The sequence below is a fragment of the Pseudorca crassidens genome, chromosome 14 (genome assembly GCF_039906515.1).
Source record: "Pseudorca crassidens isolate mPseCra1 chromosome 14, mPseCra1.hap1, whole genome shotgun sequence".
In the NCBI taxonomy this organism is placed as follows: Eukaryota; Metazoa; Chordata; class Mammalia; order Artiodactyla; family Delphinidae; genus Pseudorca; species Pseudorca crassidens.
The window spans coordinates 60,524,141-60,545,524 of NC_090309.1; the positions used below are offsets into that span (position 1 = coordinate 60,524,141).

At 42.0% G+C, this 21,384-nt stretch overlaps 1 protein-coding gene across 7 annotated transcripts in view; it reads right to left on the bottom strand.

The window, feature by feature from the left end:
- Positions 1-21,384, bottom strand: part of TMEM178A (transmembrane protein 178A) — a 248,029-nt gene that overhangs the window by 5,518 nt on the left and 221,127 nt on the right. For 4 of the 7 annotated variants that reach the window (XM_067703195.1, XM_067703196.1, XM_067703192.1 and 1 more), the window contains 2 exons: positions 8,508-8,621; positions 5,580-5,717 (listed from right to left, as the gene is read on the bottom strand). In XM_067703195.1, coding sequence (XP_067559296.1) covers positions 5,580-5,685 — 106 coding nt within the window. In that variant the 5' untranslated portion in view covers positions 5,686-5,717; positions 8,508-8,621. Of the gene's footprint in view, positions 1-5,579; positions 5,718-8,507; positions 8,622-13,871; positions 14,004-20,643; positions 20,772-21,384 lie in introns of those variants that run through there. The other 3 variants (XM_067703194.1, XM_067703197.1, XM_067703193.1) reach the window with 3 other exon arrangements.

Consider the following 21,384-nt stretch of genomic DNA (forward strand, 5'->3'; position numbering starts at 1 on the left):
TCTGAAGAGCGCTGTACGCGGCGACTTTTCTTATAAAATATTAAAAGGTGTTCCGCCAAAGTTCTTCATTAGAAGATACAGTGATATCACAGAATTACAAGACCGGAAAGGATATTTTTGGATCAGAAGAGAAATAAATGTATGCTGCCATCCCAGATCATCAACCTAATTTCCTTCCCTAAACTTCATGGTGCCTATGGCCAGCTGGTATGGTGTAGTTAGGGTAACGGCCCACTCTTTTGACCATCCTCTTTTGATGTGCTTGAAAGGCGGAAAGGAGTGGAAGTTGCTTCACCCTGGTTAGCCTGCTTGATAAACATAGCTGCAACACCCACAGACATAAACATTGATTTTTTTTTTTTTTCACTCCTTCAAAAGACGGCCTGCCCATCATTCTGGCCTCTTTGCAATTCCAGAAAAAAACCGCCTCAAGCTAATTTTCACACAGATTGCTCAAAAAGCCATTGCTAAGTTGCCTTAACTAAATGACTGGGCAGGACTAATAGAGACAGAAAACACTTTTTAAAAAAATCAAATACAAGACCCACAATCTGCAATTAACTAAATCTGAAAAGCATCTGATCTTTTTCCCAAAGATTGCAGCAATCTCACCGACCGGCAAATCTGGCCTGACGTGACATAGGCTATTTAGGGTCCTTATTGATCCCACCTAGTGTGAATATCCATGTGTTTGGCTGCAGAAATGTTAATGTATACTTGATTTCAGACCCTGCTCAGGGTGTTAGATAATATAGAATACATGCACTCTATTACCTTTCTAAAATAAAACTTAAAAATCCTGAATTCCAGGGACTTCCCTGGTGGTGCCGTGGTCAAGGGTCCACCTGCCAGTGCAGGGAACCGAGGTTCAAGCCCTGGTCCGGGAAGATCCACGGAACAACTAGGCCTGTGCGCCACAACTACTGAGCCTGCGCTCTAGAGCCCGTGAGCCACAACTACTGAGCCCATGCGCCTAGGGCCCATGCTCTGCAACAAGAGAAGCCACCGCAATGAGAAGCCCGCACACCACAACAAAGAGTAGCCCCCGATCACCACAACTAGAGAAAGCCCGCGCTCAACAACAAAGACCCAAGGCAGCCAAAAATAAATAAACTAAAAAAAAAAAAAAAAAAAAAATCCTGAATTCCAAAATGCACCTGGTCCCAAGGGCTTCAGATACAGCATTAAGGACCTGTAGTTTTAGATCATAATCAGTGGATACCCTAGAGAATTCAATACACCTACAGAGGAGTCTTTGTTTTAATTTGAATGTATTGAAGCAAAACAATGGGTGGCCTAGCGTGGGTGTTACCGGTCCCTGAGCTTTGCTGGGGCAGCCTGGGCTGTCTCTTCTTTCTCTACTGACCCGAAGGCCCTGCCTCGTAGGCAGTGGCCACTCAGAGCACAGCCTATGAAGGGGAATGGAGGCCCCCATCAAGGGAGGATCAAGCTTTATCCAATTTTTAAGACTCCCAGTATATTAAAGGGTAATTAAAACCCTACTACAGAGACATAAAAATTGTATTTAAAAATACTTGCATTGAATAAATTAACCTTTTAAAATATTTATATTCCTAACAAATGATAATCATCATACTAGCACAACAGCAATCTAATAGAATGCCTCATTTAAAGCTGATGGAAATGCTCACTCGCAGCGCAGGAGGCAGTGTGGTCTGGTAAAGGGCAGCCCCTCACTGTTGGATCATAAGTCTTATTCCCTTATCTCTGGATATGCCTCCGTGACGGTGTGTGTGTAACTTCAGAGGACATGAGGTCAAAAGGCTACATTTGAGGCTCTGTGCCCCTGGCCCTGCTGGAGGACCCCTTGAGAGGCCCCAGGGAATTAGGGATGGGAAGTGACAGTCAGCAGCCCTGCTGCTCCACGTGTGGGTAATCAAGAGCTGTCAGTAGGCAATAAGGCCTAAGGAGAGAGATTGTTTCCAAGTTTCCATTTTAACATCTCAAACTGTCACATCACTGATGATCTTCATTGAAGGTTTGGCTAATAAATTCAGGTAGAGAATGAAGATGCCAGCGCCTTAGAAGAGGCTAAGTTTAGCATCAAAAATCTGTGGGGTGATGCCGACTAAGACTGCTGAAGACGCTTCTGCTTCATTAAAATCAATTCTTTTAACCCTATTTGCTCTCATCTCCTGCTGCTACGTGGGAAGGTCCTACAGCTAATTTATCTCATGCAATGGATTAACATAGTTATCTTGGTGTTTACAAAGGAAAGGGATTATTTGTAGTAGCAAAAATGAAACAAACCTCCCTAAATCCCACAGTAAGGGAACATAACGTGGCAAATCTACTCCATGGAAGAACATGCAGCTATTAAAAGCTATTACAAACCGAACACAGAACAATATAAGGCCACCGGGAACGCTTACGGTATGATGATAAATGGAAGCCCAGAAAACAAAATATTCAATACCTTCCATGTGATGATGGTGGCAAACATTTTTTCTTTCCTTTTTTTCTGTTGTTGTTTTTTTCTTTTAAATTTTTATTTTGAAATAATTGTAGATTCACATGCAGTTGAAAGAGATAACACGGTGAGATCCTGTATACCCTTCACCCAATCTCCCCGAATAGTAACGTCTTGCACAACTCTAGTATAATAGCACAACCAGGAAACTTACGATGATACAATCCATCCACCTTATTCCGATTGCACCACTTTTACATGCACTCACTCACTTGTGTGTGTGTGCACTTAGTTCCACGGAATGTCACCACGTGGGCAGATTATGTGGCCACCATCACAGTCCAGACACAGACCATTTCCTTCCCAAGGATGCCCTGAGCTACCCTTTTAGAACCACAGCCACTTCTCTCCCTTTTGGTGTTGTCTTTAGTGAGACAAAGACTTGGGCAAGATTTGGTCCAGGATAAGGAAAATATTTTAACAACTAATTTTTCAGATAGTGAGATCTATAAGTGGGTTTTCCCTTTATTCCAAAAAAAAGCAAAAAAAAAAAAAAAAAGCCAGTGTTATGTGGTAGGTCTGTCCACCCTTCCGGACTGGTCATCAAACTTCAAGTTTATAAGTTTAGGGTGTTTTGGGGTTGCAATGGGTTTTTGCTACTATGGCTATTGTTCTGCTTGTTTTGTTTTTAACAGTTGCACAGGGGCTTTTGATGATAAATCCTGCTGAGCCCCGAGCCAGTCTGGCCCAGAGTTACACAGATGGCTCAGGAATGAGGGCTGAGCAGGGGAAGGTGGGGCTGGCTTTGGAAACTCAGCTCCTAGCTCTCCTCTGAGCCAATGCAAGACTGAACTCCCATCCTCCTTTCATTTAAAACCAAACCAGCCCCTCTGCCTCCCAAGAAACGCTCACTGAGCCTGACTTTATGGTCCTGTGATTTATTTTCATGCCAACAATTGTTTGATATCTAAGAGCATCCTAAATTATTCATGCATTACCCACATTACAAGGGTCCTTTAAAAACTACTCCTACTGAGGCTTTTGTCTGGCCCTCAGCTCCTTTCATTTTCCTGAGGATGCTATGTGGGGCCTTTCCAGGGCTGGGGGGTCGTGAATACTTCTTTGATGTATATGAGGACAAGAGTTAGAAAAATGGGGGCCCAACTAATAAAGGAAGGGAAGAAAATGGGGGGAGATATTTCATGACCATTAAGCTTAAAGAAATCCCCTGGACAGCACAGGCCTCTATGATTCTTTGACACCCTCACCTGTTCATTCTACACCCTGGATTTTTTTTTTTAAATATTTATTCATTTATTTATTTGGCTGTGCTGGGTCTTCGCTGCTGCACGCAGGCTCTTAGTTGCGGCATGCGGGATCTAGTTCCCTGACCAGAGATCGAACCTGGACCCCCTGCATTGGGAGCGTGGAGTCTTAACCGCTGGACCACCAGGGAAGTCCCTACACTTTGGATTTTAATGAATCCTGTAGGCAGGCACCCTCCCAATGGCTGGTCTTGAAGGTTCAAATCCTCCTCCAAAACCTCAGAAACTAGAATTTTAGCCTCCCTGGGCTACAGTCCTGCAGCCTCTGTGTATTCACCCAAGTCTGGAAAACCTAAGTTGTTTTTCTGCTAAGAATTATTCAAAGGCCAGGTGACTTTTTTTTTTTTTTAATGCTCTGCCGGGACGCTTACAATGATCATCCGTTATTGCAGGTCACTGCTGGTTACAGCGCCATCTCATGGGGTCGGAAAGGCGCCGACAGGACTTAGAAAGAAGGAAGGACGTCTGTCTGTTAATTGGGTTACAGGAGCTGACTGGTTGACCAACCAGAAGGCAAAGCACCACCTACCTGTCAGCCCTGAAAGACAGAAAAAATGGTGCCAGTCACCAAGGGGTGCTGCCGCCTCCAGAGAACACGGGCTTGAGTGAGTGACCATGACAGCAAGCAGTGCTAGAAACCCCAGTTGTCGCTTGAGTAACAGAACTCCAGAGAAGCAGGAATAAGCTTATTCAAAACGGCTATACATCTAGAGTGCTATTACCCCTGATGCTCAGCGTACTTTGTGAAACTGTTAACTTGGCATTCACTAATCACAGACATAATTTTCTGGGAAAAAGCGGGAAGAAAGATTTCTTCCCCGCAGCCACCTTCAGTCAATTTCAGCCATCAACTCAGCTGCTGACTCCTTCTTAGACAAAAATGTTCTTCACCCGACAATCGAAAAGACCATAGTCGTGTCTCCACACACCCCCTTCCAATCTCCTGATTTAACAGCAAGTCACTCCTCGGCGTAAAGCCTTCTGGTGGTTCCCACCACCCTTAGATTAAAATCCAAGCCCCTGCCTGCTTCTCCACCTCATGGGATACTGTCCTCTCCTTCCCTGCCCTCCGGCCACATTGGTCTCTCTGTGGCTCGAAACACATACGTCAAGCCATCCCTGCCTTAGGCCTTGGCACCGTTCCTTCCTCTGCCCGCAGTGCACTCCCTATGTGGAAGAGGGTCCCCTACACCACCTCCTTTACCGTCCTCACAGCTTTTATCGCTATCACAAATTATTGTTTGTGTCTCCCCACAACAGAAAGGGAGAAGGATTTTGTCTGCCTTAGTCATTATGTGTCTTTAGTATGTAGAGAAGTGCCCGGTCCATAGTAAGTCCTCACAAAGTATCTGTGGAGTGAAATGAATGAATGTTTTGTATGTAAAAATGACACCAATGACTCCATCACTAAGAAATAGACTTTGAGTTGACCTTCAGCCCAGAGGTATGGGCTGTGCTGAGCTATCACCCTCTCCCGGAGGGCTCCTGAGAAGCAATGGCCCATGTTTGCCAAGAGTCCATGCCAGGGTTAGGGGCACAATAGGAAAGAATGGGACAGAAAAATCAGACCTGCCACATATGAAGATTAAACCCAAGACATTTCCATCTAACCTTGTAACGGGCCACAATGGGGAAATCAGGGCTGCGTTTTTAACACTGTTGTTTTCTTTAAATTCTGTATTGCCCACCAAAGCCAAATGACCTTCTGGTTGCTTTTCTCACAAGTGAAAACAAAATTAATGGATAGATAACAAAGTGAAGCTAGCCGCCTGCAGTGAGGCCTTTGCTTTTGCTGGGAGAGGTGTCAGAGGTGTTCCGCGTACCTGTCATGAGGAAAAGGAGTCCGGCCACATGCTGGGTCAGGCTTTCCTCCCAGAAGAAGCTGACCATGGCCACAATGCAGCCACAGAGCAGGACGGCCACAGCCATGCCCAGGAAGCCAGCAGTGATTCTTCTTAAATCTAATCTCAAAACACAAACATTCAAAATAATAAGCAGAAGAAGGAGAGTTATTGAAAATTCGAGAACGAAGAGCTTCGTATACATTGTGAAAACTAATACGTTACATGGACAGGTGTAGGGTCTTCAGGGCCACGGCGATTTAGGAAATAAACTTCCTAGGTATTTCATAAGAGGACAGATGGGGTGTAACAAGTCGAGGGGTCAGCATCTACCCTCCCTGAGTCCATGGAGAAGTCCGTATCAAGTAGAAAACAGACCAGCGGACACCAGGGTAAACAAGGGTAAGAGGTAACAAGTTACTTAGTAAACTGAGAGTGAGGAAGGTTTGCAAAAGATCTTTATTATCTTCCAAAGAGCAACAGAATCATAGGTCACCACCACTGTAGTGGCTGTAATTAATCTGACTTTGGGGAAAGAGCGCACCAAGGATGCCAATTACTTTATTTTTAAGTTATACTTCCTCCTGCTGATTTTCAAAAAGGATTTGAGAAAGTGAAGGCAACTGTAACTGAAATAGCGCCCAACATGCACATATAGGACATCTACTCATTAAGGCCCTCTTCCCTTAAACATAGGCCCTACAACCCAAGCTCCCAAGTACCCAGGTTAAGAAAAGGCTGTTCCCATGGGCCAAGCCCCACTGAACACACAAGAAGTTTGGTCTATCACAAAAACACGACTGTGATCACTGGGCCAGGAACCCAGGCCCTGGCCCACCTTCTAGGCCAAAGCAAGAGACGGACTGGCTGGATGTATGGGTCCACTTCCACTCCAGTTGCCCACCCTCCTGCTATTTTGCTGTTTCTTTCTATTTCTCTCCCTCTTTTTTTTTTTTTTTTGAATGAAGCTAATTTTAAAAGTCATGAGCTAAATTTCTCTGATCCTTTTTAGAGCAACAGATCCCAAACATAAGTCTGCCGCTGAAGCCAGTGAACAGGTCTAGGCAAGGTGGACCATGCACTCCTGCACACACATGGAACCAAGACTAGAGGCACACCCCGCTGCGTGAGCGCGGGCTGCTCTGCGAAGGTGCCCAGGCAGCCACCACCTCACTGTGTGTTCCTGTGGCCTCTGGCAACTCAGGATGATGTATACAGGGTGGATCACGGTAGCTTTCAGTCTTGCCCTTGTCACACGTGGTCCATCCCTTTCTTTTCAAGGGATTTTTCATTTCTAGCTCAGAGCATCTAAACTGAAGCAGGGCATTGCAGCCTAGAAGGGGCAGTGTAGACCATCACAGAGCTAGGGGTCACGGGCACTGATCATTTAAAGGGGCTGTTTAATATTAAGGTGTAAGTCGTTTTGAGACATCCAGTGTAATCATAGCTCAGTCACCATTCTCTCACAACCTCCTAAACTCCCTGTGGTTCGAGTTTTATTTTCTATGGCCGTTAAAAGGCACAAGGTTCAGATATAATCCACATGGGATTTGCCTTAGTACGGGATATGCTAAGCTTATCTGGTAAACATGGTACAGATCACCAAGTGTGACTTTCTTGGAAAAAGCCATGCCTGAGCCTGCTGAAAGCATCTTTCCATGAGAACCTCAGAGAGAATTAAGAGGAGGATGCTCAGTACTGTCTTGCTGGGCAGTAACAGGGTACAAACTCTTAGAGTAAAGAGATAAGGCTCTTTTTCAGGACCCTGTGATGATCTTTTCTTGCCGAAAACCAGTGACTGTGTGGCTTTCTGCATAGATGATTAAGGCAAAGAACTCCAAACATACTCATAAAGAATGAAGATGTAAGAAGACTTAGATAAGGCTCTAACTAAGATCTGCTGAGAAATGACCATTAAGATCAGCCAGCAAGAGAAAATTTTCAGGAAGTGATACTACTCAGAAATAAGCCACATTTTAGCCAATGACTTTCCAAGTCCTAAATTTGCCGATCATAATATTTATAACATTACACCACTGCTGTGGGCAGTATCTTAAGAGCTTCCATTTACATCTTTGAGATTCAAAATAGAGCCCTTTGATCTGTAGAGAGACTTGACTTTACAAAATGAAACTCTACTTGGCTTCCTGTAGTGACTTTGGTCACCAAACAAGATCACTGAAGTCCTTGCGTTGATTGCATTGGAAATGACAATGTCAACCTCTGATTAGGGTAAACACTAAAAAGAATTAGGCCTAGTTTTTTGCTTTTCTGAATTATCTATCCCTAGGCAACATGAATCGACAGTTTTCAGGTAAATATCAGTCCTCTTTGGTGTCACACTGCACAATCCTTTCTACAGTTTCACATTTTCCTGATGGTAAAAAAGATAGTTCCTGCCATCGGGATGTGGAGATAACAGACACCTTCTGAGAAAATTACAACATATACTTATAAAGATATTTTAGCAGAAGTACCAAGGTCTGAGATAGACACAGTAACTAAAATGAATATTGGATAAAGAAAACTAAAATAACACACCTAAGGTATAGTCTCCTTGGTTTACTAAGATAAGTGCCAGATCAGGGCCTTGTACCACATGGTTTGGTAAAGACTGCTCTCAGGAGGTGGCTTGTATACCGATGCCACAAGGACAGACACGCTCGCGGCACTGTCTCACAAAGCCCCACGCCTGACTCTCACACATCTGATCTGCAAACAAGTTGTGACCATGGCAGAGTGAAATGACTCTCTGAGTCTCTGACCAAGTCGGATGGGGCCCAGAGGCCCACGCAGGATCAGCACAGCATCTTTCCGTCCAAATCTGAAAGGGCTGGTGGGAAGGCTTTTTGTTCAGAAAGACACCATTTCCTCTCTGACCCTCTCTGACCCTTTCCCAGAAATACTCACGAAGCAGGTGCCATTCATCTTGCTGGATTGTCTTGGTCAAATTGAAAGGAATGTTTCGTAAGCGTATCGGCTGAGAAAAGTGGTACTTGATAGCTGTACATCGCTGTGCAATACCTTGAAGGAAATAAGAAATGTGATTTACTAGTCCATGCATTTGTAATAGAATTCTGGAAACTGAAGGCAGGACAATGCATCCTAAACTGGGTTGAAGGGGCAGGGGATAGGAATCTCTTGATTACTCTCATTAATAGAGACAAGTCAGAGTAGTAAAGACCCAAAACGTGAAATAATTTTTAAAATCATGTTTCATTTTTGAATGTATTAAATTTGATAAGAATCTAAACTCCCCTAATTATTTTTTCAATGTTGAATTTGTATGAACTAAACACAAAACTCCTCAAGGAGAAATGGCCTAAAAGTATACAGATGATTGGGAGAAATCAGCTTGGAATTTGAACACATAAATTTCACGCATCCAAATTTGATCCAACCTCAAACTGTCAAATGGGCTGAATCAAAAAGTATATCAGGAAGTGTGTTATTTGGAAACCAGAAGACATTTTTCAATAAAGAGCCTTCTACGTAGTGGTTTAAATAGTGATTAGGTCTCTAGACAGCCCACGAGAGCCTAAGTAGCCCTGCAGCAGCTGATATAATTCCTTAATACACATTTTACTGATCTGAATTCTAGGTTCTAAGACAACGGGTAATATTAAAAGTAGAAAGGAGAAAGAAATTTTTTCCTCCCTTTCCTGGTTGTATGCACAATATTTTGAAATGGGCAAGTATCCACTGCTTTATCTAGTATCTTTTCCTACCTTCCCTCTCAATCCATGCTTTTATTGCATAAATTAACACAGGCCTATTTTTCCCCTAAAGTCTTCTGAATCCCACGAAAGTATCTGTCTTCCTGTCAAATTAAAATGAAACAAAACTTCCTTCTTTCCTTGTAAATCACCTTGGCCAGCTGTTTGGATAAATGCAATCTGATTAGATTAATTTTAAAAGAGCTGTGAGTAAATGTTAATCTTTTCACTCCGGCAGCTGTTAAAAAATATTCTCATAGATGCAAATAAATCTCTAATTGGTGGAATTTGAGTAAATGTAATTAAAAAAGTGAAATTTTTAAAAACTCAGGCATTGAAAGGGGAGATTAGTATTTGAGCACAGTTGACATCATGAGCCACTTAGTCCCTGATGGGAAGGCACCTACAGGATCACCTCCCTTGTTTCTCAATCATCAGTATGCATAAGAATCACCTGGGGAGCTAGTTTAAAATGTAGACTCCTGGACCCAACCCAAGATATTCTGACTCAAAAGATATGGGATGGAGCCAGGAACCTGACTTTTAACAAAACATCCCAAGTAACGCGGATGCAGGCAGCTAAGAAACTACCCAGGACTATCTCTGCTTTTTTGGAAGCTTTTTTTTTTTCCTTATGAAACCACAGATTCTCTAAAAGCTCACAGCTCTTTCTATTTTTCTCTTTGTTTTTTCAACATAGGCCCCTGGCGGTGGTTGTGAGGTCTAAGGCATATAAGTTCGGTGTTTACATATAAGTTACGTGTTTATAAGTCAGAAAATGCCTGTGCTTACAAAGAGCAAATGACCTGGTCTGAGAATAATAAAAGATAACAGACTGCAATAATAGCTCTCATTTGTGTTTTTCAAAACTGTCATTCCACTTGATACTCATCCTCGGGCTAACCTTGAGGCTCTGTGTAAGCAGGAAGCGAAGGTTAACGTAGAGTTGAACACACGCCCCAAGACACACACAGAGCCCACTGGCAAAGACTGGGGGACTTATTGGTTCCAGGCAGTTAAGAACACTTCTGTCCAGTCATTAGCATCCCACTAAGCTAGCCAAGCAGAGGCTTCAGGGCCCACATATGACAAAGGATACAGACTTTACAGAATTAGTTCAGTAGAGTCACTAAAGGAACAAACAACAACACAAAAACAATAACAAACCCTGAGGAGGAGGGAGAATCTAAATTCCAGAGTTGCTATATTATTTTAAATGTCCAGTTTCAATTAAAAAGTATAAAACATACACAGAAAAAGGCTCCTACATAGAAGAAAAATGTCAGTCCATAGAAACTGTCACTGAAGAAGCCCAGACATTGGATTTACCTAACCAAGACTTTCCGCGCGGCATGTGGAATCTTAGTTCCCCGACCAGGGATCGAACCTGCACCCCCTGCAGTGGAAGCATGGAGTCTCAACTACGGACCACCAGGGAAGTCCCTACCCAAGACTTTATATCAACTGTTTTAAATATGTTCAAAGAACTAAAGGAAACCATGTCCAAGGAACTAAAGACAAGTGTGAGAATGATGTCTCACCAAATAGAGAATATCAGTAAAGTGACGGAAAGTATGAAAAGAGACAGAAAAAAAAAACCAAATAGAAATTCTGAAGTTGAAAAGTATAAAAATGGAAATTTAAAAATTTACTAGAGGGGCTCAAAATTTTGAGCAGGCTGAAAAAAGAATCAGCAAACTTGAAGATAGATCAATTGAGATTATCCAGTCTGAGGAGTATAATGGGAGACCCAAAAAGGAGGAGAGGGAAAAGGGGACAAAAACAATATTTGAAGAAACAGTTGTCCAAAACTTCCTAAATGTGATGAAAAACATGAATCTACACATCTAAGAAGTTTGATGAAGTACAAATAGGATAAACTCAAAGGGCTCCACACCCAGACTGTTGAAAGCCAAAGACAGAGAATCTTGAAAACGGCAAGAAAAAAAGTAATGTATCATGTATAAGAGCTCCTCAGAAGATTAGAAACTGATTTCTCATCAGAAAACATGGAAGTCAAAGGGAGTGGAATGACATATTCAAAGCACTGAAAGAAAGATTATCAACCAAGAATTCTATATTCAGCAAAGCTATCCTTCAGAAATGAAGGGAAAATGAAGACATTTCCAGTTAAATAAAAACTGAGAGAATGTGTCACTAGCAGACCTACCCTACAAGAAATACTAAAGGGAGTCCTTCAGGCTGAATGAAAGGACAGTAACTGAATCCACATGAAGAAACAAAGAACATTTGTAATGTTACAACACAGGTAAACATAAATGGACTAAAATATAAATAGACCAAACACTCCAACCAAAAGCAGAGATTGGCATTATAGACAAAACAACGTGATCCAACTATGTGATGTCCACTAGAGACACACTTTAGATTCAAAGACACAAGTAGGTTGGAAGCAAAAGGATGGAAAATGATATACCATGAAAACAGTCACCAAAAGAGAGACGGAATAGCTATACTAACATCAGGCAAAATAGACTTTAAGACCAAAAGTGTTATTAGAGACAAAGAAAGACATTTTATAGTGATAAAAAGGTCAATCCACTAAGAAGACATAACAACTATAAACATATTTTATCCGCTTACCAACAAAGCCCCAAAATACTTGAAAAACCTGACAGAATTAAAGGAAGAAATAGACAATTCAACAATAATAGTTGGGCACTTCAGTATTCCACTTTCAATAATGGTGGAACAACTAGATAGAAGGTCAACAAGGAAACAGAAGATTTGAACAACACTATAAACCAACTAGACAAAACACACATCTACAGACCACTCCACCAAACAGCAGAATATACATAATTTTCAAGTGCAAATAGAACACTCCCCAGCATACCCCATATTTTAGGCAATAAAACAAATCTCAATAACTTTAAAGAAAGTCATACAAAGTATGTTCTCTGACCACAATACAATGAAATTAGAAATCAATAACAGAAGGAAAATTTGGAAATTCAGAAATTTGTGGAAATTAAGTAACACACTTCTAAACAACCAATGCATCAAAAACAAATCACAAGGGAAATTTAAAAACACTTTGAGATTAATGAAAACAAAATCACAATATATGAAAATTTATAGGATGCAGCTAAAGCAGTGCTTACCGGGAAATTTATACCTGCAAATGCCTACATTAAAAGAGAAAGTCTCAAATCAATAGCCTAACTTTCCACCTGAAGAAATTAAAAAGAGAAGAACAAACTAAACCCAAAGCAGAAGGAGAGAGATTACATAATTAGAGTGGAAATAAATGAAGTAGGGACTAGAAAGATAAGGAAAATTTAAAAAAACAAAACTTGGTTCTTTGAAAACATTAATAAAATTGACAAATCTTTATCTAGACCATTTAAGATAAAGAGAGAAGACTCAAGTTACTAAAATCAAGAATGAAACAGAAGACATTACTAACCGTCTTAGAGAAATAAAAAGTGGTATAAGAGAATACTGTGAAAAAATTATATGCCAACAAATTATATAATACAGATTAAATGATAACTTCCTAGAAAGACACAAATTACCAAGACTGACTCAAGAAGAAATAGAGCATTTAAACAGATCTATATCAAGTAAAGAGAATGAGTTAATAATTAACTTAGTAAAAAAATTCCCACAAAGAAAAGTCCAGGACCAGAGAGCTTCACTGGTGAATTTTACCAAATGTTTAAAGACAAATTAACAATGTTTCATAAACTCTTCAAAAAAATACAAAAACAAAAACAGAAGAGGAGGGAACAATTCCCACATCATTGTATGAGGTCAGTATTGCCCTGATACAAAAAACAAAGGTATCACAAGAAAAGAATATTACAAAATATTTCTTATGAATATGTATTCAGAAGACCTCAACAAGGTACTAGCAAAGTGAATTCAGCAACATATAAAAAGGATTGTACATCATGACCAAATGGGATTTATGCCAGGAATGTAAGGTTGGTTCAACACATGAAGATGAATTAATGTAATGTACCTTATCGATAGAATAAAGCACAGAAATCACCTCATAGATGCCAAAAAAAAAAAAAGCATTGACAAAATCCATTTGATACTCACCAAAATCCCCTATGAGCTAAATATGAAATAGGTATTATTAGCTCCATTAAGCAGGTAGAAAAATCTGAGGCTCAGAGAGGTTAAGTAACTAGCCCAAGGCCACAGTGCAAAGCAATAACGAAGCTTTTAACATATATGGTGTTACCCAAACTTTGTATAATGCTCACTCAGGAAAGTTAGAAATCCTTACGCTTTTAGAAATGCATCTTAATTCTGTGGGTAGTGAGAACTGCAGCTTTTTTTTTTTCTTCATGGAAAGGCATTTTATTTTAAACATAGCAGGGTGTACATGTCAATCCCAAACTCCCAATCTATCCCTCTCCCCCCACCCTTCCCCCCTGGTAACCATAAGTTTGAGAACCGCAGTTAGTAAATGAACTGTCAGTTTGAAGTGAAAAACAAATTTTTTCAGTTTAGTACAAACATATGCTCTTTTGGAAACAAAGCGGATACCTAACTGAGCCTTCTGTTTGTATATTATCCATACCTTTCAACACACATTATTTGGAGACTGGATTGGCTCGTGGCTGACTTAGTGGCTTCATCCTTCCTGCATCTCACGGAAGCTACTTAATGCTAGAGACAGGGTTTGGATTGGGGAGGAATTCTCCTCTCGGACTCAACAGGGCTGGCCTTCCACCAACTCCTGTGCCAGGGAAATATGTGGTCCCTTGACATCATTGCTAATACTCTCAGAGCCCATCTCCTCCTCCGCCCCTTGCTGGGAACAGGCGTGATCCCAGTGGACAGAGAGAGTAGCAGAAAGGAGGCAGGCAGCCAGCCAGCCCAGTGCTCTCCTGCTCCCCCAGGAGAGCGCCACACGTGTGCCAGGAATGAGGTAAGCAGTGCACACATCACCAAATTACCTTTCCTTCCCCAGTAGGCTCCCAAGTTAAATTTAGACTGCCAAGAACTTGAAATGAGAAGAAAAAGGAAGTGGGAAGAGTGACAAGGTCTGGACTGGAGAGTAACAATCAGTAACCCAAAGGTCTCAAAGACTGGGTGTGTGGTAGGGAACCCAGAGCTTCTCTCTTGAGTTTGCAAGAAAATGCTCTACAGCCCTGGTGCTCTACTCCCTTGGAAGATGATTAGAGACTTCAGGCAGAATTGGAAGAGAAAGATGGAGTAAAGGACAGATCAGCAGTAGTGTCAGAGGCCTGTGATTAGCTCTTTTATTTCCTTTTCCTTAAACACTTGTTCCACTGTTAAAGCAGAAAGTGAAACAGATTCGAAGAGTAAAGTATGCTATTAAGTTTTGGCTTCCTACAGCACACATGTAAAACTGACAAAATGAAACTTGACAAAAATCACACCAGAAAAGACCTCTAGTTGCTTAATTTGCCAAAGACAAATTAAGTCCTTTCGGTAAAAAGACAAGTATATATATATATACATAGACAGTGGTAAAGACAGAAATGCCATGCGATATGTTGAAGAGTGATACTGTGAAAATCCACAAGGAGGCATTAGATGCAAATTTTTTCAAAGCTATGCATGCGAACTTTGAAATGAACTGGCTTTCCGGGTTTAGAGAGCAATGAATCTGGCTCTCTGAAAAGGAACACAAAAAGCATGAGCTCATAGCACCAGATGGCATCTCACAATGGGGGGAAAGAGACAGGCAGGGGGTTGAAAAGAACAACTTGTGGTCTATATTTAGTGATTAATTAGCTTTTTAAAGGGCCAAGTGGAGCCACTTTAATGATGATATAAACCATAGAATAAGATATATAAAATATGCTGCACAGGGGTTAAAAATGGGGCTTAGGGGCTGGTGAATTTCTGTTGTTTCTGATGCTTAGAGAAAGGAATCAAATTCTAAGCTAACTTACAGAAACTCACACTCTAGGTTAAATGAGGGAGAAAAGTGAGAAACAGCAGAAGATGCTGTTAAAAGTCATTAGAGTCAATCAATGATGAGGCAGTATATGCAGTGGCTAAAGGCTTTGAGGTCAGCCAGACTCGGATTTGACTCCCAGCTGTGTGACTTTTGGTAAATTACCTTACCTCTCTGAGCCTTGGTTCCCTCATCTGTAAAAGAGGGGGAATAACGGCAGTTACGTTATGGAGTTATTGTGAGGAACGAGAGAGACATCGCACAGGATGTGGCCCACTCTAAGGCTCAATAATTGTCAGCGCTGGATTATGAATTACCTCTCGGCATCTGCCCACGCTCACCGACAGAACAATCAGACGCACTAGGAGTCTGAACCCTAAATGAGCATCGCAGATCAACCAAGTACACAGAGAGATAAACAGACACATGAAACAGCTGCCTGAACAAGGGTCTAACCAGTGGCTCTCATGTTTCCTCTCCATTCTCACCACTTCTCAAGACTCCTAAAGAGTCTTCACTTCACTCCTAAACAGCTGGTTAACTGGCCTCTTTGCCACTCTCTCCCCATTTTCCATCCCACCCTGCACACCGCTCTTAGATAAACCTGCTGTGTGAAGACCTGGGGTCTCTGGAGCCTCAGCTGCCCATCCGTAAAGCAGAACATGAAAACCTTTAAGATTTTTGTTATATCCACCTGCCTTTCACAGTATCATGAGCTTAATATGTTTCTTTAAATTGATAACTATAAGTGGGACACAGCTTTACTTGCCATCATGTAACATTGTATGTATTTGAGAATTATGTGTTTACTGAAAACTAAGGTGCCTGGCAAAAGGTCGGTGCTACATAACTGTACACTGAATAGCTTTAACGCTGTGCCAATGTACCAACTTCCACACTTGGGCAAACAGGAGATGAGAAAATTTCTGGTGGTCCCTGAGAGCAATAAGCCTGGGGTTTTCATCATCCAGCTCTGTTTTGCCCCATCGAGAACATACCATCAGCTTCCCCTGAATCAAGCCCAGGCTATGGGCCCCTATCATCTATCCCTGCCCCCCAGCTCACTTACACTTACATGTGACTGGTCCCCAGGGGCTCCCCCCATCCCTCCCAGACGTGTCGCCTGGCAGTGTCACGCCCATTTCTTCCTATACCTACAGCCTTCACCTTAGAACGATCTACAACCTACTAAGCCCTCCAGGCCTACAGCCTTCATTCAAAAAGTCTTCCCCACGCATGCAGCCCATATAGCTCCCCCCGTGCTCTGGCTTTATTTTGATTTTAGAGGCTGAGCCACACAATCTGACTCTAGTTACTCAGTCTTCGTTATTTCCTAATAGGTCAGCAAGTCTGCCTCCCCCTGAATGTCCCAAGTTCCTCAATAGTCGAGGCTGTGACTTCTCTCTGGATCCATGACGTTTAAGAGGTTGCTGACAACTACAGTATAATTGATGCTTTAGGTCCTCTAGCAGATGAAAGTGTCAGTGAACAGTCTGCATTGTTTCCTAAAACATTTCAAAGGCAACTTGGAATTCCATAACTAGCCCATGGGCAGAAAAATGAAGAACGCTTTTCCTACCAGCTCTGCCTGTGCACATCCCAATTTAAAAGGAAAGATCAACTGTGGGGCACACAGGCCAGGGTGGCTACCATGTTCTTGTCCATGAGATTTAATTTCTGAGGGAATCAGGTGCTAAACAAACAAAAGAAAAGGTTTTCCTCATCACCTCCTTGAATGAGTATGAACAGCCCTCGCTTAGATAAATAAACTAAGTACAGTAAGCTTAGTAGCTTAAAGATGACTTTTAAGCCCCAGATGACCAAAACCAGTCCTGAAGGGCAAACCCATCATGAAGTCTTCAGAATTGAAAGGAGAAAGATATAAAATCAGTAAATCTAGAGTGTTGACGTCCAGTAGAAATAGAATGCAAGTCACATATACAATTTTAAATTTTCTTATAGTCACACTACAAAAATAAACAGGTGATATTAATTTTAATATATTTTAACATGCAATCAAGATTTTGAAAATTATTAATGAGGTATTTGACACGCTTTTTTTCACACCAAGTCTTTCATTTCAAGCTCTCAGTCGTCTCATGTGGCTGGTGGCTTCTGTACTGGAGAGAGGAGATTTCCAGATGAGGGTGAATAAGACTCCAATTAAAGCAAAAGCAACTAAGAGCAAGAGGGGGTGATACCGCAAGTGTCTGAAAGGTGTGAATGTTATTCTTTGCTTAGATTCTTTCTCCACAACATACTAGCATGTTCTGCTATAATTACTTCTTATTACTCATGGAGAATCAACTTCTTAGAAGCATATAATTATATTTGTTTTCCCTCTGTACTCTCTTTGGAGCAAGACAGCATGGATTTGCATTCTGGTTTCACCGCTCACTAGCTGTGTGCCTCTGGCTAGTTCTTTAACCTCTCTGGGTATCAGTTTCCTCAGTTGTAGTATATAGACAGTAATAGTCCATCTATCTCATAGGAGGATTCAATATACCATACTTACATAATATAATGCTTATATAATACTATTACTGTAAGCTTCCATTATTATTATTATTACTACTACTACTATTACTGTTACTACTTCTGCTGCTGCTACTTTATTTACCTGAACAAACCCAGACAACTGGACTATTCCTTAAAGGCAAGACTGAAGTGAGTTCCTTGAACTGTAAACACATGATCTCTAGGGGCCAAAGAGGGAGGGTTCAATGCCAAGGCTGAGGGATTCAACCTATTGCAGAAAGAGTGAACATCATCACAGCAAGTTTTTTTTTTGAAAAAGTAACAGTGGAGAAAACCAGAAATAACTGTTCAAACAGGCCTGATCCTGTACAAAGGTGGAAATTCTCACTGGGTTACGGTAGTGGATGATGACTGGTTTGCTGAATTAAAATTTAAATGTCCTTTAATTTAGTTATGTTGCTGTGTCTACAATAGAAACTAATACAATATTTAAAACTTTCAAGCCAGGGATTCTCAGTTTCTCAGAACCATCAGAGCATACAGTCAATGATGTATCTGGTGGGTTGGGGATTTACGATTAGAGGCTGAAGAGAGGATGTGATTCTAGGCGGCTTAATGGGGGATTTCAGCCCAGCTGGGTACTCTCTGCCTCTCTCTCCCTCCCCATTCTCTTATCGTCCCCTGCACCTTCTCTCTCTAGCAGGAGACCAGAGAATCGAAATGTGGAGACAGACCCTGGCCTCTTTTTGCCATCTCAGAGTTGCCAGTGTAGGAAAGGGGGACACGATCATGCCATTGGAGAGAAGACAGACACATTAATAACCGACACCCCATCCCATGCCTTGTGCCCTGAGCCCCATCATTTGAAAACCAAATTTGAAACCAAATACAGCCATCGACCCAGTGGATGCGGGACTCTCACACACTGTGGTATCTTCCCTCCCACAGGGGATACCGTGTTACAGGGACAGGCCAACAGTCACTTCTAGTTACTCTTGCTCTGGTCACAACATGCTGACCTCAGAGAGATCAATAAAGTCTGGACAAAAGCTGTCTTAATAGCACCTGGGTCTCAAGCTGTTGTTAATACACACTTGAAGTTAAAATCTCCTGGATTCAGGGAGACATCCAAATAGTCAGTGTGGGAAGAAAACCCAAGCTGTCTTCCCTCTCCCGTCCCCATGACTTTTTCAATTCGTGTGAATATGAATGAATATGTATATTTTTTAATCGGAAGGTTAAACATTTACACTCTAAATATTGGGAGAAACTTGGGAATGTGGGGCTTTTTTTGCATTTAACATGTGCGTATAAGAAGCAGCATGCAAGAGTGCAAACTAGAATGCTGGCTTTGGAAGCAGCTGCGTGACTTAGAACAATAACCTGGACCACTCTGAGCCTCCGTTTCCTCATCTGTAACATAGAGGTAATAAAACCTCACAGAATTGTCACGAGGATCAAACGAGATAACATACATAGAGTGTCCTAACACCGCCAAGTCCATAGTTGATGCTTAATAAAGGACAGTGTCTATCCACCCCTTCCCCTCCCATCCCCCTTCATAAGCAGGACCAGTGAAGCATGAGTCCTGACCTGAAGGACAGCAGTAATTTTGTCCTCATCTTCAGCATTGGCGAAAAAAAATTAGTGGCCAAGTGTCAGTCACTGCCTTTTGCCAACAACAGTCAATCACCTCACCATTTATTCTTTCTTTCACTTACTCATCTGTCCAACAAACATTTATTCAGCAAGTGACTTTTAGGCGGAGGACCTACTTTCTGAATCTACAATATAGTTCCACAAAAACTGAAAAGTAACAAAGTGCAACTAAACAACAACTCTGAAATGGGGAGAGGGGGAGGGAGGGAGAGAGAGAGAGAGGGAGAAAGCTATCTCCCACCTGCCACACGATGACCTATAAATACTGATACTTTAGCAATTTCCCAAGTAGTCAGAAAAGAGCAGCGTACTGGAGAAAGGCTGCCCACTTTAGAGCGTGTTGGCAGTGTCCCAGGGCAAATGATCCTTAGAAACAATGCACTCGGGCTTCCCTGGTGGCGCAGTGGTTGAGAGTCCGCCGGCCGATGCAGGGGACGTGGGTTCGTGCCCCGGTCCGGGAAGATCCCACGTGCCGTGGAGCGGCTGGGCCCGTGAGCCATGGCCACTGAGCCTGCGTGTCCGGAGCCTGTGCTCCGCAACGGGAGAGGCCACAACAGTGAGAGGCCCGCGTACCGCAAACAAAACAAAACAAAACAAAAATAATGCACTCTTGGCCCCTTCCAGGTGCCTTGATAGAATCCTTCAAATTGAGCTACACTTTCAAAAGTTTGTTTCCTTCATGAAGATAAGTCCTGGATAGAGCTGAATTGACTAATTGCTACTGTACCTGGAGATGAGGAAAGCAACGTCTGGTAGAGCTCATTTATGAAAATATAGACAAGGGCAATAGCTTTGCTCAGACTGTGAAAACATTTAAACATATTTGCTGCCGTGAACAATGTTCTTGTATCCTCTTCACCAGATGAGCTGCTGGATTTATGCTGGGAGGTGTCACAGATACACATCAAGATAAATGGAAACTAGGAGCCCCTTTAAAGCCAGCCTTCAGGATCTAAAGGGAAAGCGTATTCTATTGCTGGATCACTGATAGAATTGTACTCCTGGGCTTTGACAGATGATTGAAATCAATTTCCAAAAACAGTACAAATTGTTTTTAATCGATATTTTCAACTTTTTCTAAGTAATGATCAAGGCTAAGCAATGATTAAGCAAAACTGACAAGTTCGAACTTCACTCCCTTTTTTACTAGCGATACTTCAGTCCACCCTCTCATAGCTGGGTGGCCTGGTGGGTGCCAGAGACAAGAAGCAAAGGAGCAATACAATCTCCAGATTGGATGAATTATCAAGGATTCGCTCCAACAAGAGCTGAGGATGGCACTCACCACCTTCCAGTGCAAGAACCTTACAGCAGAAGAAGCCAAATCTCAAAGCCATTTGCAGCAGCGGCAGGAAGATGACAGTCAGGACAGGACCGTTGTTTCTAGAAGCTTTTACACTATTTCCCATGTGTTCCGGCTCCTGCAACAGCTCCAGGCATCTCTAAATCAGGACATAAATCTGCAGCCAGATAAGCACACTTTTGAGACCCTCAGAATTGCTTTAGTGTAGTTATAGGAAAATGATAATCACGCTCTTATTTATTGTACGGACTGTGATGCTGTATTGAAAGTGCCTTCTTCCGCATCCTTGTTAGTTACATAAGGCAGATATCCTGTCCCTCTCACAAATAAGGCACTAACTAAGGCACATAGCTAAATAGTGATGATGATAATTTACTGAGGACTTGCTATGTGCCAGGTTCTATCCCCCATGGGATAGGTTCTATTTTACAGAGAAGGAAACGGAGGCTCAGAGAGGTTAAATAATCTGCCTGAAATCCCACAGCTAACGAGTGACAGAGCTGGCACTGAATTTGCATCTGCTTCCAGAACCAGTTCTTAGACATCTTAACAGACTTTGTCAGATGAGAGTCACTATGACTACATCTGATCATGCCTAATTAGTCCTCTTAAGTGAACAAGGACAGAGCAGGCGGGCACGGATTGACGCGTGGCATCGCTTTTCTCGTCATATTAATTTGTGTATTTCCATCCCCTTTGCTCTCACACTGCCCTCTACTCACA